Source organism: Phocoena phocoena, chromosome 3 (assembly GCF_963924675.1).
Source record: "Phocoena phocoena chromosome 3, mPhoPho1.1, whole genome shotgun sequence".
In the NCBI taxonomy this organism is placed as follows: Eukaryota; Metazoa; Chordata; class Mammalia; order Artiodactyla; family Phocoenidae; genus Phocoena; species Phocoena phocoena.
Window position 1 is genome coordinate 138827389 of NC_089221.1, and position 16831 is coordinate 138844219.

Genomic DNA, 16831 nt, shown 5'->3' on the forward strand with positions numbered 1-16831 from the left:
CTCTTAAGACTGTGCTGTATGGCATCAAGCTACCATCACTTTTGTAGAATCTAAAAATACAGACTGTGAACTAGGTAGATAGTGGGCTGGAAGGTGCTGAAGAAGACATTTGCTTCTTGCTCTTATGCTCCTGAATTAAATATATATATTCACAATACTTTATTAATTTTATTTTTTTAAAGATTACAATTTTAAGGTCTAAAGAGACTTCTTTTTACTCCAACTTTCCCTTACCAGACTGGGCGGAGAATGCTATTTCTTGGGTTCAAACATTTTGCTTCTGACCTGTGGCAAGCCTAATAAAATAGTGCCATCAACATCATCATTAACCATTATCTATGGATGCTTTATTCTTACAGCATTTCTACATGGGAACCTTAATAAGCTATTTCCAGACTGTCTCTTATAGGCAGCATTCATGAAACTGGCCAGGTTTCTAAAGATAGTGGTAGAACTTTGTATCTTAGCTTGCGACGCCACACCTTTGACAAGAAGGATCAGTGAAGTACTCAACACTTTAAAAAAATGCTAATCCAACAGCAAGATGGTCAAGAGCTGTGGGAATGTAATTCTGGTGTCTTATAAATGCTTTTTCCAAAGAAGAATGAGGACCAATTTTTAAATAGAGAGGAAAGCGGCGTCTGATGCAATAAACCTGGTGAAATCAGAAAGAGAATCTGAAAGGATCCCGATATTGTTAGACATTTTAAGCAGTGAAAGCCATGTAGAAATCCTTCTGTGAACCACGGAAATAATAAATGCTGAGCCCGTTGGAACATAATCTCAATCAGCAAGATGCCACTGCCTTCCAGATTTCCTCACAGGGCCCTGCGAAGTCCATGCCAAAACTAGCAGTGGATTTCTCCCATCTAATCTCCCCTTATGCCTTATTCGATTATTGTCACTGCTCTCTGACCATGCACTGTCCCTTCAGACTCTCATTTCCCAACTAAGTCAGTCAGAGGAGGCTAAGTGTCCATTAGGACGTACTCTAAGACCGCAAACCACCTTGTTCCATGTGAAAAGACGGAACAGAGAGCGAAGAGAGCAAGGGGAACCCTGCAAGTTTAGCTGGCAACCTTCTCACCTACTGGATTACTGGCCAGACACAAACAAGAAGGGCTATGAGTGGTCCGGGAGATTGCTCTAGTTAATTGGCAAAGGGGAGCTGGTTGGGAGGAGGAGAACCCAGGAGGAGGGAGAACTGGGCATTTCAGTGCACTGCAGGATGGCATCGCCTCTGCCCTGGCTCTACATTATTCTATGGTGAGTAAGACTTTTTTCCGATTTTTCCGTTTTGCTCGGAGAAAAGGGCAAGCACACACCCACTGGGTGACTTCTATACCAAATCATGGAAGCAGCCTGGGTGGTGTGGCATGTACGTGTGGTGGGGTAGACGAGGCTGGAATGAACAGCCTATTTCCTCTGAGGCCAGGAGTGAGGGTCATTGACTGTCTACTCACAGGGTAGAAAATGCCCTAGGGAAACTGGAAGATGAAGGAAACTTCTACTCCAGAAACATCAGTCGGATCCTGGACAACTTGCTTGAAGGCTATGACAATCGGCTGCGACCGGGATTTGGAGGTGAGAGGCATCCTTACTAGACCAAACGCCTGTACTTTTCTTCCCCCTTAGTGCCATTCCAAGGCACAGAGGCCTCAGGATAGCAGAGTGGCAGGTTGCAGGGCTTGGGGAGGGACCATGTGTATGTTCCCATCCAGTCTCTGTCCCTTCCTCAATTCGCAACCTTATATGCCAGTCATTTGAACTCTCTAAGCCTCAGCTTTCTCAAACGCAGTGTGGGTGTATGAACAGTGCTTGCCTCATAGGGCGTTTGAGTGTAAAATGGGATTTGCCATATAAAACACTTTCTTTAGCATTTGTCCCATTAATGCCATCACTGAACATTATTGTTGTAATTTTCTTTAGAATACTAACCTAGTTCTCGTCCATTCCTTAAATTTCACAATTTTGCCAGAATAAATTCAAAATAATGCAACTGGTGGGAGTCTGTAAAGTTGAAAATTCGAAGGATTCCTGCTGCTGGAATTACTTTAGGATGGGTTGCAGATTCTGGCCATGAGAAGGGGCTTTGTGATAGAGTTGCTCAGTTCAGTCCCCTTGACATCATTGATGATAATTGCCCCCATCCCTCTGGGCTCATTTCAGGTGCTGTCACTGAAGTCAAAACAGACATTTATGTAACAAGTTTTGGGCCCGTGTCAGATGTGGAGATGGTGAGTGAGCTCTGAGTGAGGAGAGTAATTTTGCTTAGTTGGGGGAGAGGGCTGAATCCCAGAATGAATGATAAGGGGCATTGTTACCAAACTTGGCTCCAGATCCAAAAGCAATACGTGTGCTCCTGCTGGGAAGGAATGGCCATTAGAGCAGATTCCTGGCTTCATCTCTTTCACATTTCACTAAAAGCTCTGCTTGAGTACTAATCTGAGGGGCCTTTTATGGTGATATCCTCTCTTCTGTTCACATATCATGCATCTATTCTTCCCTACAAAGAGAAGATTTTTCCCCATCTTTATGAAGTCCTAGTAAATTTTTGGAGGAGAAAAAAGAAACACCAGCAAAGATGGTATGCTACATAAGTGTATATTGAGAATGTCTATCAAATTTAAAACATAGCTGTTTTGGCAGTGTATCTTTCTCGGTATGTGTTATTAAAACAGTAAAGGGAGTCCTTTGGAAAGAGTAATGCATTCCACCTTTTATGTTTGCAAATGGACCAATAGGTGTTCTGGGGACTCTGTTCCAGGTACAGATGGCTATAGGATTCATAAGAGGGTATTTATAGTAAGCAGCAATGAAAACCTGAACCAGCCTTCTAGAACAAAGTATATTATGATATTCCTTCATATTTCTCAGGTAGTATGTCCCCCTAAAAGTAAAATATAAATACTAAAACTGAAGAAAAACATAACTCTTTAAAGTGGTGCATTAAATGTACTAGGGGAATGTAATTCTAGATAAACAGTTATTAGATACTTTCATCTTCTGCTTTTTGAGTTGACAAGATAAGGAGAAAGGAAAGGAGGAGGAATAAAAAAAGGGAAAAAGGAAGGAGTAAAAGAGAAAGAGAAAGGGGGGCAGGAGAAGAGAAGTAAGAAAAAACAACACAGAAGAGGGGGAGAGAGTGAGGAGTACTTTATTTAAGAGATAAATGTCTTATGACTTGAGAGAAATGAGAGTCAGCATTCTCCAGAATTCTCAATTATTTAACTATCATATTTTTTCATTTGAGTACTGACTCACCCCAAGAATAAACAACCACAACCATATTCTACGGTACCATTGAAATCTGGGGACACTTAGAATTTATTTTATGCATGTGTCTCTTTTTTAAGACACACATCTTATATTTGTACAAGAGAGGCTTGTTATAGCCTGGATCATCATTATATGGATATGTTGTGTGTCAAATTATAGTTTTAAAATATAATCACCACTTGCAGTAATAGGTCTCATAAAGGAACATATAAAGTAGGCAAAGCAATTCTTGGCCATATTTTGACCTAATTATAAGTTGTTATTTATCACTGACTTTTGCAAAGGCCCTTATCATAATTCTTAAGATTTTTAATGTTATTTCAAAAGAGCCACAAATTAAAACTCATAATTTTGATTATGCATGCTTAAGTGATGCTCTGTTTGGGTAATCATGGTAACATTTGCTTTTATGTTCTCTGAGAACAGTATAAAACAATCATGATGTGCAGACAAGAGTATGCTTATCAAGTAAAGTTTCTCTATCCTTGGAACTTTACTAAGTGGTACCATGTTGCTCGGAGATACCTTTGAAGGTGAACAAGCTGCTAAGGGACTGGTTAGACTCACTGATGGTAGGAAGGTCAGCATAAAACCTAGACTAAATCTTTTTCTATTTTTCTTCTAAATTAAGGAGGGGGAACTCAATAGGTCAATAGATGAAGAGATGGATGACTGATAGAAAAAGAGGAAGAATGTTAAGGAGGGTGAAGGTGGAAGAGAGAGGTCTGCACAATACAACACTACCTTTTATAATAATATTACAATCTTAGAGTGTGAAAACATAATAAGTCACTGAAATTATCACTTTCCTGATAGGTTATTGTCATCAAAAGTTGCTTCATTTCTTAAGTTTTAAGATTGGGTATGTAAGCTAGTGAATAAACTATTCTTAATAAGCCATCTGCCCAGCATGCATGAATCTCTTATTTTGTCTTAGGAGTATACAATGGACGTTTTCTTCCGCCAGACTTGGACTGATGAGAGGTTGAAGTTTGGGGGGCCAGCTGAGATTCTGAGTTTGAATAACCTGATGGTCAGTAAAATCTGGACACCTGACACTTTTTTCAGGAATGGCAAAAAATCAATTGCTCACAATATGACAACTCCTAACAAACTCTTCAGAATAATGCAGAATGGAACAATTCTATACACCATGAGGTGAGGTTTCCCCAATTCTACTTCCTCTGCCCAAATTATCTGTCCATCATACTAACTCAGAACCACTTATTTCAATGTTCCTTAGGCTTACCATCAACGCTGACTGTCCTATGAGGCTGGTTAACTTTCCTATGGATGGGCATGCTTGTCCACTCAAGTTTGGGAGTTGTAAGTTACAAAAAGCTTCTGAGAGTCAAATAATGCATTCAAAATACATAATTATTTGGTTTTAGTCAGACACTGGAAAGCAAAAGAGAAATATTACTCTGACGTTCTCAGTACGATTCCAGGAATTAACTTACTTAATCATCTCTCTCTCAATCATACAGTCAGAGGTTTTGGTCACCAGGATTAAAGAAAATCATTTTAAAAATTTGTTTGTACTTCCTTTTTATAACGAACAAGATTTGCTTTGAAAGAAAACAAACACACGATTAGCCAGATTTACTTCTCTGTTTAATTTGTTTAAAAAATTCAGATGCTTACCCCAAAAGTGAAATCATATATACATGGAAAAAAGGACCACTTTACTCAGTGGAAGTCCCAGAAGAATCTTCAAGCCTCCTTCAGTATGATCTGATTGGACAAACAGTATCTAGTGAGACAATTAAATCTAACACAGGTAAGCATTTGACCAACGCATGGATGTAATCCTGCATGGTGACTCCAGTGCACATTTTCAAAATATCTATTTCTTTTTCTTCTGCATTATCCATCCTCAGCTAAACTTGTTGTTTTAAAGTGATAAGTAGCTTTATTTAAAATTGATTTTGCAACCATGTGCATATAAAGATTTGTGTAGCCTTGGAGTGAGTAGTTTTGTATATATATGACACAAAGAACCCCACAGAAAACAATGAGTTGATGTATCTATCATCTGCTGATTGAGTAGCTTTGTCATACATTGAAAAAATGCCTTTGCTTGTTTTCTTCCCACCCATATTAATTTAAAGATCTGCAAGATTTATTTCCAGTTGCATTCCTTCTGCACAGTCAACAGCAATAACCCTGATATACCTGTCTTCCAACAGGTGAATACGTAATAATGACAGTTTATTTCCACTTGCAAAGGAAGATGGGCTATTTTATGATACAGATCTATACTCCTTGCATTATGACGGTCATTCTTTCCCAGGTGTCTTTCTGGATTAATAAGGAGTCTGTTCCGGCCAGAACTGTCTTTGGTATGCTTCACTCTTTGGGCTCTACTTTCTGTCATCCTCCAGCTCACATTGCTTGTGTATCTTAGGGGAATGTTCACACCAGTGCACTTTTTCAACCCACAAAGGAAATAAACTCCTATCTCATTCAGACGCATGTATCATATAAAATGACCCTCATCTTATCTCACATTGTGTGGCGAATCAACAAAAGATTAGTCTCAGCAAGAATTCTGGCTGGTCTCCTGTGACTTTGACGTGCCCTATTTAGGAGAGTTGTTTTTTTGTTGTTTTTTTTTGTTTGTTTTTAAACTCAATTTGCTTTTTCATAACTAAAAAAAGAAAGCAGAAAATTAAAAACTGACATGTAAAGCAATGAAAACAAAGGCCAAGATATTGAACCCACAAATACATAAATTATATCTCACTTTTATTAGGTTGGATCTTAAAAAAAATTACCATTTTTTAGGTCTAAAAATAGATAAATATCACCAGTTTCCCCATTGTTCAACCTAAATATTTAGTTACACTTATGATGTATAGAATCACTACTAGTGTGATGGAACAAAATGAAATAAGAAAAAGAGCTATAACAGAAAAATATCATCTGTAACAAAATCCAATATTTTTCTCAGTTTTTATGATTATAAATTTAGTAGTTCATAGGGAAGACCTGAGTTTAATTGAAATCTCAGACAAATTTTGACTTTTTAATTTACCATACTAAAATAGATCTCTTTTTGCAAGTTATAAAAGAATATTTATATACTGATGTTTACCATCTTTGAATTATATAAATCCTCCAAGACAGAAGACTGCTGGCAGATGAGTAATGAAATTATTTTCTCATGATTAGATATTTTATCTTAAAACCAAGCTAGAAATAAAAAAAATTGAGAAATCTAATTTATATTTATTATTCACATCAAATAGACTTATTAAATATGATGAAAGATATCAGCATTAAATTTGATCAGAAGTTCAAAGCTTTATTAGTTATGTAATAATTTGCTATTATATTATAATATATTATTATTAATACACATCATCACACTAGGCTTTGAAGGAAACCAAAATGTGAATGCCTATGATAATTGTGAACAATTAAAAATAATAAAATAACAAAAAATACATTTGTAACAAAAATCCTCTCCACCATCATGTTCCCATTTGATCTTGTTATTGGATTGCAAATGCTAATAGTGCATTTCTCATTCTGTTTCATTCTAGGGATCACCACTGTCTTAACCATGACCACTCTAAGCATCAGTGCCAGGCACTCCTTGCCAAAAGTGTCTTATGCGACCGCCATGGATTGGTTTATAGCTGTTTGCTTTGCTTTTGTCTTCTCTGCTCTTATTGAGTTCGCAGCTGTCAACTACTTTACCAATCTTCAGACACAGAAGGCCAAAAGGAAGGCACAGATTGCAGCCTCACCCCCGGTGACAATAGCAAAAGCGACTGAACCCTTGGAAGCTGAGATTGTTTTGGTAATTGTTTACTTTTCTAATGTTAGCTACCATATAGGAAAAGGCAGCCGGAATAGTTACCACAAACAATTAAATAGTCCAAAAGTAATATTAGTGGGGCATGAGTTACATAAATTTGGTTCCAAGGCCAACTTCTTCTCCAGCTTCACAGAAAAAAGCCAAGCAACAATCCTTCATTTATCTTTGCTCTAAACTTTTGGTATTCCTCTTTCATCACCCTCACTAATACTGGCAGATTGCAAGCTCTCAGAGGAGACAGAAAATTCTTAGCCTTTAGATGTTTCCTTTGAACAGGTTCCGTTATACCGACTAGGGAGAATAAAGTTAAAAAAAAAAAAAGTTCCTAATGAGGTTTCAGAGTCTGAAGGAAACAAACAGGGACTCCTATGGACCATTTCTGTTAGAAATCCACTCGCTGCTTTATTTCAGGAGGGCACAATGTGTATATTAGGTTCTATGAATGCTGAGTCATAAGCCAAGTTTTTGACTCATGTGAAAACGTTCTCATGTTCACATTCATGTTATATGTATATAATATACATATTATTATGTATATTAATGTGGGTTTTTTTGAGACACAATCAGTGAGAAATACCTATAAAATTAAGTTTAGATTTGCTGTGGCTAACCTCTGGTCCCCAAAGTGTTTTTGAATAAAAAATAAATGATAGCATTAATAATTCAAGGGTCTTAAATGTGCCCCAAAATTTCAATTTCACATATGAATAAATTCTCACAATTAAATCGCATGTACTTTTTAAAAACTGGATTATAGAACTGATTGACAAGTGTACATTTTTATTTCAAAACAAACTCTAAACAAGTAGCTCTTGAAAAGAGGAAAATTTTGCTCTACAAAATCAAGTAATGCAGACACTTTGAACTGAAAATTTCTTTATAACTGATCAATTCTCATTTCTATTTCCAAATCGCAAAACCACATACAGCCCAGTTAATTCTTGGTTAAATCTTATGATAAAAATTATAAAGCTATGTGTGTTTTACTTTCCAAATACTCAGATGTTTATTGGCTTTAAAAGATAATTTTGTATTGAAACTTTTCTCTTTGATAAACTTAGAAACTTGTTAGAGAATTTACAATTTCTTTAAAGGATAAGACCAGTTCCATGATAAGTAAGTGGCAATATGTAATTTAAAGACTTTTTTTTTCTTGAATTAGACCTTGTTTTAAAAAAAAAAAAAAAAAGTTTGCCATCCAGTAATCTGGTCTAATTACACTTACGAATAAAAAACAGAGCCTCAGAGAAGGAAAACATTAGGCACTAGTTGGTAGAAAAACTAGGAACTGATTCCAGAACTCCTAATATCCACAGATTTACAGAGGCTGAGGCCCAACACTTTTTCAAAGACTGAAATATAATAGAGTGCGTACCACTGGATAAAACATTTTCTGTATGTAGGTAAGGTTATTCCCAAAATTCTTCCCTTAATTTAATGATGTTTTCTTTATATACGTGTGTGTGCTTTGAAAGTTCACAAAAATATAAATTTTGTAACAAATATGTTAAGGATCCAGTTCAAAAGACTTGAAAATTATATATTTCAGAAAAGATAAATTCAAAATATTTTTGAGAATTATTTTGTTTGTAAAAATAAGTGATTATGTTACAACCTATCTGTACTTACATAGGTATATAATTGACATATTGTCCAAAGGTCATATATTATCTTAACATATAGCTGGAAAGGAAGAAAAATTAATATTTATCATAATTCCATTTAACAGTTTCTTATTTGATAAACACAGTAAAAATAAAAAAAGAAATTCATGAAAAAGAGGCTAAGAAAAGTGATTTTGAATATCGTCACTGATTTGATATTGAGACAAAAAGAAAGACCAACTTCCTTACTTCAACTCTTTTAAAATATATATTACTAAGAAGAATACGATTTCAAATCCTTAGAGGAAGCATAGAGTTATCGTTCCCTAAGTCCATTATTGTAAAGGTATAATTTATTAATAAGATGGAATTTAAGATCTCAGGTCTTCATATAAACTACCTTCTAATAGTTCTAAAGTAGTAACATATAATGAGCAGGTTCTTTGGGAAGCTGGATAAAAAATTGCATTTAAACCATCTCAAAGTAGTTTTTTCCTTGCAAGTTGACTTTTTTCCCTACAAAAAATTATATTTCTAAACCTGGGTCCACTTAAAATATTCCAAGGCAATGAAAAGGAGAATTTTGTTTCTGAAAGGCTAAGTCAAAGTGTAAAAATAAAAAGAAAAGTAACCAAACCTAACAATATTAACCTTGTAGGCATCAAAAAATATAGATGATTACATAGAACATGTACAGTTTTATTTATTTATGTCAAAACTTGGCTATTGCCTTATATAATATAGAGGAACAAACAAATTACACATTTCGAATTTATACAGCACAATGGTGTATTATGATTGCAAGGTCATTTTTTCTTTCAAATACCATGACATTTTAAAATGCCTATTCAGTTGTAATCAAAATAACATTATTTGAGTAAGTTGGACATTGAAATAGCAAACCAATGTGGTAAAGTTGAAATGAGATTAAGTGCTTGGATATTTCATGTGATTCTAAGTTGTATGTTTTAATATGCACATTGCTTTTCACAGGAAACTGCTTAGAATGAACGTGAAAACTTTATCACTTTGAATTTGACCTTGAAATTTATTATAATAATGACAAAGAAATTCAGGCATTTAAAGCCTAGTACTCACACCGGAAGAGACATCTAAAACTAAATCTTCAGAAGTGCTCTATAGAGTATTAATCTTTCTTATTTTAAGGCATTTGGAAGTGGAGACTTTACATTTTTAGATTTGGAGAAGAAATTGTCCACAGTTTCTTTCCTGCTTATAGGGTATCTTTCCATATTGTTTTTATTTAGTATGCTATTTTGGCTTTAGAGAGTTATTCCTGTTTCGGAGCTTATTACGTGTCTGGGGTAGATTTATTTTATATATAAGACCAAGTTTAGACTTTGATCTCTTTCTGGATGTTTTGCTAGTTTTCTTGTTATTTTAAAAATCTAAGCCCTCACCACTATGTTCCTAAGAATGAATCCCCTGGCCCCCTACCCATCAGTACATCCAATGTGGCTTCTTCTTTTTTTTTTTTTTTGCGGTATGCGGGCCTCTCACTGTTGTGGCCTCTCCCGTTGCGGAGCACAGGCTCCGGACGCGCAGGCTCAGCGGCCATGGCTCACGGGCCCAGCCGCTCTGCGGCATGTGGTATCTTCCCGGACTGGGGCACGAACCTGTGTCCCCTGCATCGGCAGGCAGACTCTCAACCACTGCACCACCGGGGAAGCCCTGTGGCTTCTCTTTTTCACAGAACGTGTGATGTTCTTGGTAAATTATCTACAAACTAAGTGGACCAAAATTTAATTGGTCAAGATAATAACTATATTTATACTGATTACCTTACTTTTTCTTCTCACCCGACACCAATTTATTGAGTACCTATGTGTTCATCAAATTATTCATACCATAAGCCTTTATTTGTTAAGTGCTTTTTTTGCCAGATCCTTTGTAGAATGCTGAAGCTACCTTAGTAAGTGACATCAACAGGGCCTCTTCCATCATGGAGCTGCCTGTTGAGCAGGAAGAGAGGAAACTACTCAAGGAGCCATAACGATATACTGTGATAAAGGCTGTGGTTAGATATGTATAGAAGGCTGAAAAAAAGCCATGAGAGAGTACCTAACTCAGTATGGAGGGGTGATTGTGGTGGAAGTGATGCCTATGCAGAGAAAAGAAAGATGAGCCTGGCCCTGCTCTAGAAACTCTCAGTCAGTTGTGAGAAACTTGGGCACAGAGAGGGAAATAAGACATATTGTCCTTCCTGTACTCTTTTCAAGACTGGAACGTCTGCTGGGCCATTACTATGTTGCCCTTCACCTGTGTAGAAAAATATGAATCATAGCATACTGAAAGATTTACCTCCCCTGTTCCAAATCGTGCTAAGATTTCTTTCAATACTACCATTACTCCAAAGAATGAACAGTTGAATTAAGACCATCAGAGACTCTGAGCACCAGAAAGATCATGATGTCCCTTCCCCATGGTAGCGCCGTCATATGACTTATAGAGAGGGTGGGGTGGATTAGATGAGGGGTGTAGGTGGTTGGCTCTCTCCCTATACCTTCCATCAAATCACCATCCAATATTCCTTTTTGCACCCTCCAAACATTCCAGTATGGTTTTCAGACATGCCACTAGCACCACTGACCCACCAGACTGCTACCAATAAGCTGCTTCTCTGCAGGCATTCTGGAATTGTCTCCGCTCCTCAATTCTACCAGCTGTAAAATAAATGTGAGGACATTTGACAGAGTTTATTTTCTCCATAATGATTAATATGTAGCTTAAAAAAGGTCCAATAATAAATGTTTTCAAAAATATTTTCTCTTGTTTTTGGTGCCCCTGTTCACTTTGTTTGTCCTTTGAGTAATGCAGCCCTGGTTAGAATACTTCTCCTAAGAGGTAACCCGTTGCCCCCTCTTCTTTAATATATTAGACTCACTAAATGCTGTATCAGAATTGCTCTAAGTACTTCCCAAATGCCTCATCCCTATACCAAATAACTGATTGTCACAAAGTCCAGTTTGACTCCAAGTACCTTTGCAATATGGCGTTACTTAAAACAAAACAGTGCTCTAAAAATACCCAAAGCAGGATGACACTGAACAGCAGGGGAGCCCCGGAAAAATTCAAAACCACAGGCGTTCCACTCAAAACAGTGACAGCCCCAAGCTGAGCCCTCATCTGGACTCTGACAAAAGCTTATTTTACCATCAGCTGAAGCTGCTGAGCTTACAATAGAGCAGGCGGGATCTGACACAAACCTGTAGCTTGAATGGTTTGCAATATTGGCTTTCTTTTCATTTCAGAAATTCAGTGTGATTCTTCTAAATTTTAGGTGTCCAGTCTCCTACACTGCCGATTCCCAATTATCCAGGAGCTGATTATCCAGCATGTGGGTTAGCCAGCCCTCTGGCATTTCCTTGAGCACCTTGTATTTGCTGCCTGCTAGAAATCCCCCAGCCATCATTGGGCAATGAGACAGTGTAATTCTAAACCAGTGAAGCTCAATGGTGGGTGAATTTTCCCCCAGAGGACATTTGTCAAGGAGCAAGGATATTTTTGGTTGTCAAAACCCCGAGGAGGTGGTTGCTACAGGCATCTTGTGGGTAGCGGACAGGGATGCTGCTCAATACCCCATGATGTACAGGGCAGTTCCCACAACTAAGAAGTATCAGTATATCCGTAGCTTTGTGGTTGAGGAACCATGCCCTAAAACCTAAAGCTGATGGAAAGAAAAAGTAATATTTATTAAGAGTGGGGCTTCCCTGGTGACGCAGTGGTTGAGAGTCCGCCTGCCGATGCAGGGGACACAGGTTCGAGCCCCGGTCCGGGGAGATCCCACACGCCGCGAGCCATGGCCGCTGAGTCTGCGCGTCCGGAGCCTGTGCACCGCAACAGGAGAGGCCACAACAGTGAGAGGCCACAACAGTGAGAGGCCCATGTACCGCCAAAAAAAAAAAAAAAAAAAAAAAGTATGATCTTAGGCATCTGAGAGGGATTGAGTGAGGTACTGCTGCTTATTACTTGTGTGAGCTTTCTGCATACACCTTCATTTGCTCATCTCTGAAATGAAAATAATATTTTTACATGATAGATTCTTCCGAGGAATAAGCAAAATAATGCATGCAAAGTGCCATGCAGTGCTTGTTAATGGTAAGCATTTAGATATGGTAACGATAATATAATGTAATATCAACAATATGCTAAAATATAGTGTAAAATAATCATAAAACGTTTTGTTCCCTTCTCTTTGCCTGACTACAAAGTCTTGGGAAATGTTTAGATTTTCATTCATTTGTTTATTCAGCATATGTTTATTAAGCGTTCACTGTGTTCTGTGCACTGGCTAGGCACTGTGGAACACTTCACATGAGAATAATATGCCCTCTACCACTAAAGCGATTTCATGTCAGGAAAGGGGATAAAGCACAACGGAAATAATATTTACAGGGAAGAGGTGATGACAGCAGAGAGATGTAACAGTTAGGTAGGCAGAAATGTGTACAGAGAAAGAACACATTTCCTTTCTCAAGTTCTTAAAGAAAAAAACCTTACAGCTGAAACAGTAATTGTCCCTTTCTTTTTTTCATTTTTGTTTAATTTTCTTTCTTTTTTTTATTCAAGTACAGTTGATTTCAATGTAAGCTTAGGGAGAGTCAGTGACTCCTAAGGCATGTCTAAGTCATACAGCAGCTAAGTAGTATCTATGGAATTGCAGTCTAGGGCTTTCTGACTCTGCTGCCCTCTTAACTCCTAAGCAACCCTCCATAGAGATTGTCTGGGGAAGCAGATGAGGAAAAGAGGAATCCTACTGCAGGAGACCTTTAATTCCAGGCGAATGCCATTGCGCATACATTTTTCATGCTGTCAGTTGGTGAATGCTGTTGCTTAACTCTGGACAAGGGTTATTCGGCAATCTTCATTAAGTCATTTGTGACACTGTGACGATGCCAAGAGATGGACAAATAAGTTTTCCCAACATCTCCAAAAGAGAGAGAGAGGTGAAACAATGCCTTACATTTTTATGCTAGATTATGGTTTATAATCACTTTCATCTCAGTGAACTTGTTCATGTCTGCCCTGTTTCTCCCTAAAAAAGGAAGAAACATAGGTGTCAGACAGACAATGCATGTTATTAAAAATCAAGACGTGTTTAGAAGAAAATCTGCTCTAAAGCCTTGCCCTCTTTCTTTCCATTATGATCCTTAGAAAATTTACTAGAGTAAAATATTTTAATGTTCCTTATATCTGGGAGGAAGAGAACTCTTTCTGAAGAATTAAACAGTGACACATTTTGCTCTTTCAGGTGGAGAATATTTTAATAACATATATAATAGATGAAAATTCAAATCAGAGTTTGAGAAACATGATAGAAAGCTCTTGGCAGACAATGCTATGTTTATTCTCTAACACAGGTAGCATGCATTGAGACCAAAATACCACTACTCTGGTCCTATCCACACACTATCTAGTGGCCCTGGGCACAGTAGTCCTGGGTTGTCACATATTTTTAATAGAAAATGTCACTTATTTCCTATCCAAGATCAGTAGACTTGGCACTCTTCTATTTTAAATTCTCTTCTACCTCCAATACCTATGATTTATTTAATTCTGTCCAGAGTGCCTAGCCTAATACTGGGTCAACAGATAACAAATAAAGATATTCTTTGCTTGAAATTCACCATGGTCATGTCAAATCAGACTTCATACTGATTTATTTTTGCTTTTGGTAAAGAAACAAATTTTCCCATGGCCCCTAAAAGCACAGTGGGCTTGAACTCTCTATGATGACTATTATAGACACTGGGCAAACTTCCATGACAAATCAAAAGCAAAATTCAGGATGGGAGTATAGAGAAGAGAGGTTCTCAGGGTTGTTGTTTCCCGCAGTCCAAATGTCACCACGTCGGTGGTTAATTCTGGTCCTGTGGCTCAACCAGCACAGGGGAGGTGGCGGCCTCATCCTGTTGCTGGGTGGGCTGCTGTCTAAAGCTCCAGGAGTCTGTGTCCACGTGAGTAACACACCCTGCCAGGCAGCAAAGTGGTAATTCTGCTGCCAAGGAGAAAACGAGGCAGTTTTACAAGAGCAGGGTTAATGTACAGCCAGGGTGTGAAGGCAGGGATCCAGCAAGGACAACCTGGCCACAAGGAGAGTGATTGTTAGAGGCCATAGACAAGAAAAGGTAAGAATCAGAGGAAGCCCCCCAGTCTCCACCATTATGAAAGGAGTCTAACGCAAATAGAATTAGAGTCTCTGAACCAGGCTCAATACTTTGAAGGTGAGAAAATGCTGGGATGAAACAAGCAGTGAGACTGACCAAGGCGGTTTATTACGGGCTGTGAAACTATGGGCGAAGCAGTTCCCACATCTGGACCTCAGCCTTCTCATCTGTTACTTAATGCACTGAAGATCCCTTTCAAGACTAGGATTGGTTGTCTTATGATTTCAGTGGAACAGAAAATCTCATGATAGAAAAGAACATATGACAATTCTGAGGTTAGTAAATATATCACTTTGGTAACTTAAGATGGAAGGAGACCAGTAGAGAAGCTCTGAATGGAAAGCAGAAAGCTCTCAATATACAACTCTGGACCAAGAGGTAGTCGTATTTCCAGGGAAGAACAGCCATCCCACTCAATACAAGGGTATTTCTATTTCGTCACTGGCTTTTGATGTACATGAGCACCTTTATATTTTTTTGCTGTTGTTGATACCTCAGTGGGTTCCAATTTATGAAAGGTAAAGATTAGGCTGTAGGCTGGGAATGTGTCTAGAAGAATGATACCATTTAGTCGAGCTGTTATTTTCTTGTATTGAGTAATTGCCCACACATTCCCAAATGAAATTCCCTCTCATTGCCCATACCCATTGCCCTATGGGTTTATGCATAACTGGGGTGGTGGGTGGATAAGCCCTTATAACCTGGCTTATCTCCTAATGGTACAACACTCAACACAGTTTCTGGGGCATGGAACATGCTTAGCATCAATTGCTGATGTATTAAATTAGAGGACGTTGGATGTTAGCAAATCGATGTTTTTAAAATTTGTTTTACCACTTTCTTGGAAAAGTAGCGCCATCAATTACTATCAAGAATTTGCTGATATTTTAACTTATATAGTAAGTAGTCAGTAACTATCTGCCAATGATGAAAAAATGAACGATTAAGGGATGTCTATTCTTTTACCCAGGCTGAATATATATGTATCTTTTCCTCTACAGCATCCTGATTCCAAGTACCATCTGAAGAAAAGAATCACCTCTCTGACATTGCCAATAGTTCCATCCTCCAAGGCCAGCACAGTCCTCACAAGAGCTCCCATCTTACAGTCAACACCTGTCACCCCCCCACCCCTCTCTCCTACCTTTGCGGGTACCAGTAAAATAGACCAGTATTCTCGGATTCTCTTCCCAGTTGCATTTGCAGGATTCAACCTTGTATACTGGATAGTTTATCTTTCCAAAGACACGATGGAAGTGAGCAGCAGTGTTGAATAGGTTGCAGCCGTAATAACCTGTATTCTGTGAGTTCTCATTTTCTGAATGTTTAAAAATAGCAATGAGACTTGTATAGATGCTTTTCTGAACATGAAATCGAAATTGAAAATCTCTAACACATAGCTTTGAGTAAGCATGTATGGGCAAGAAAAGCAATAACGTTACTCCTCAAAATTGGAAGGTGAAGGTTGGTAAAAAATATGACTTTTCTGCACATTAGAGAAAATTTTATAAAAGGATAAAATGGATTCAAGATGAAGTTGCCAATCTGTCCTTCATTGTTCAATATTTTAATTGTCACTGTGAATATCATTGACCACAAAGCAAATAAAAATAAGAAATGCTGACACTTCCAAAGCCTGCCTTAAAATGTTTATTTTGGCTTAGTTCTCAAGAGAACAAAATATAAATAGTCTAAATATTTATCAGTAGGTTAATACCAGCATGTTGGAGGCCTTTATGCTAGTAAAATGGCTTTCAGTGACATTATAAAGCCTGTGCTGAGCTTAGCCATTTGTTTTTAACCTTGCTGTGCTACTTTACCTCAATAAAAGATGGTGTTTGTATACATATGAATTATACATAGATCATAAATTATATGCACATTTGTACATAGCTTTAGTTGGACTGCAGTACAGTGTTGTTTTATCTCACTAA

The 16831-nt window shown here is 37.7% G+C and overlaps 1 protein-coding gene across 1 annotated transcript; it reads left to right on the forward strand.

The window, feature by feature from the left end:
* The first annotated feature begins 1228 nt into the window (after positions 1-1228).
* GABRA6 (gamma-aminobutyric acid type A receptor subunit alpha6) lies at positions 1229-16174 on the forward strand. Its single transcript, XM_065875613.1, has 9 exons — positions 1229-1266; positions 1466-1584; positions 2170-2237; positions 4217-4437; positions 4523-4605; positions 4916-5059; positions 5469-5621; positions 6828-7087; positions 15899-16174. Exons 1-9 carry the CDS (start codon positions 1229-1231, stop codon positions 16172-16174), a joined length of 1362 nt encoding a protein of 453 aa, XP_065731685.1.
* The last annotated feature ends 657 nt before the right edge of the window (positions 16175-16831 follow it).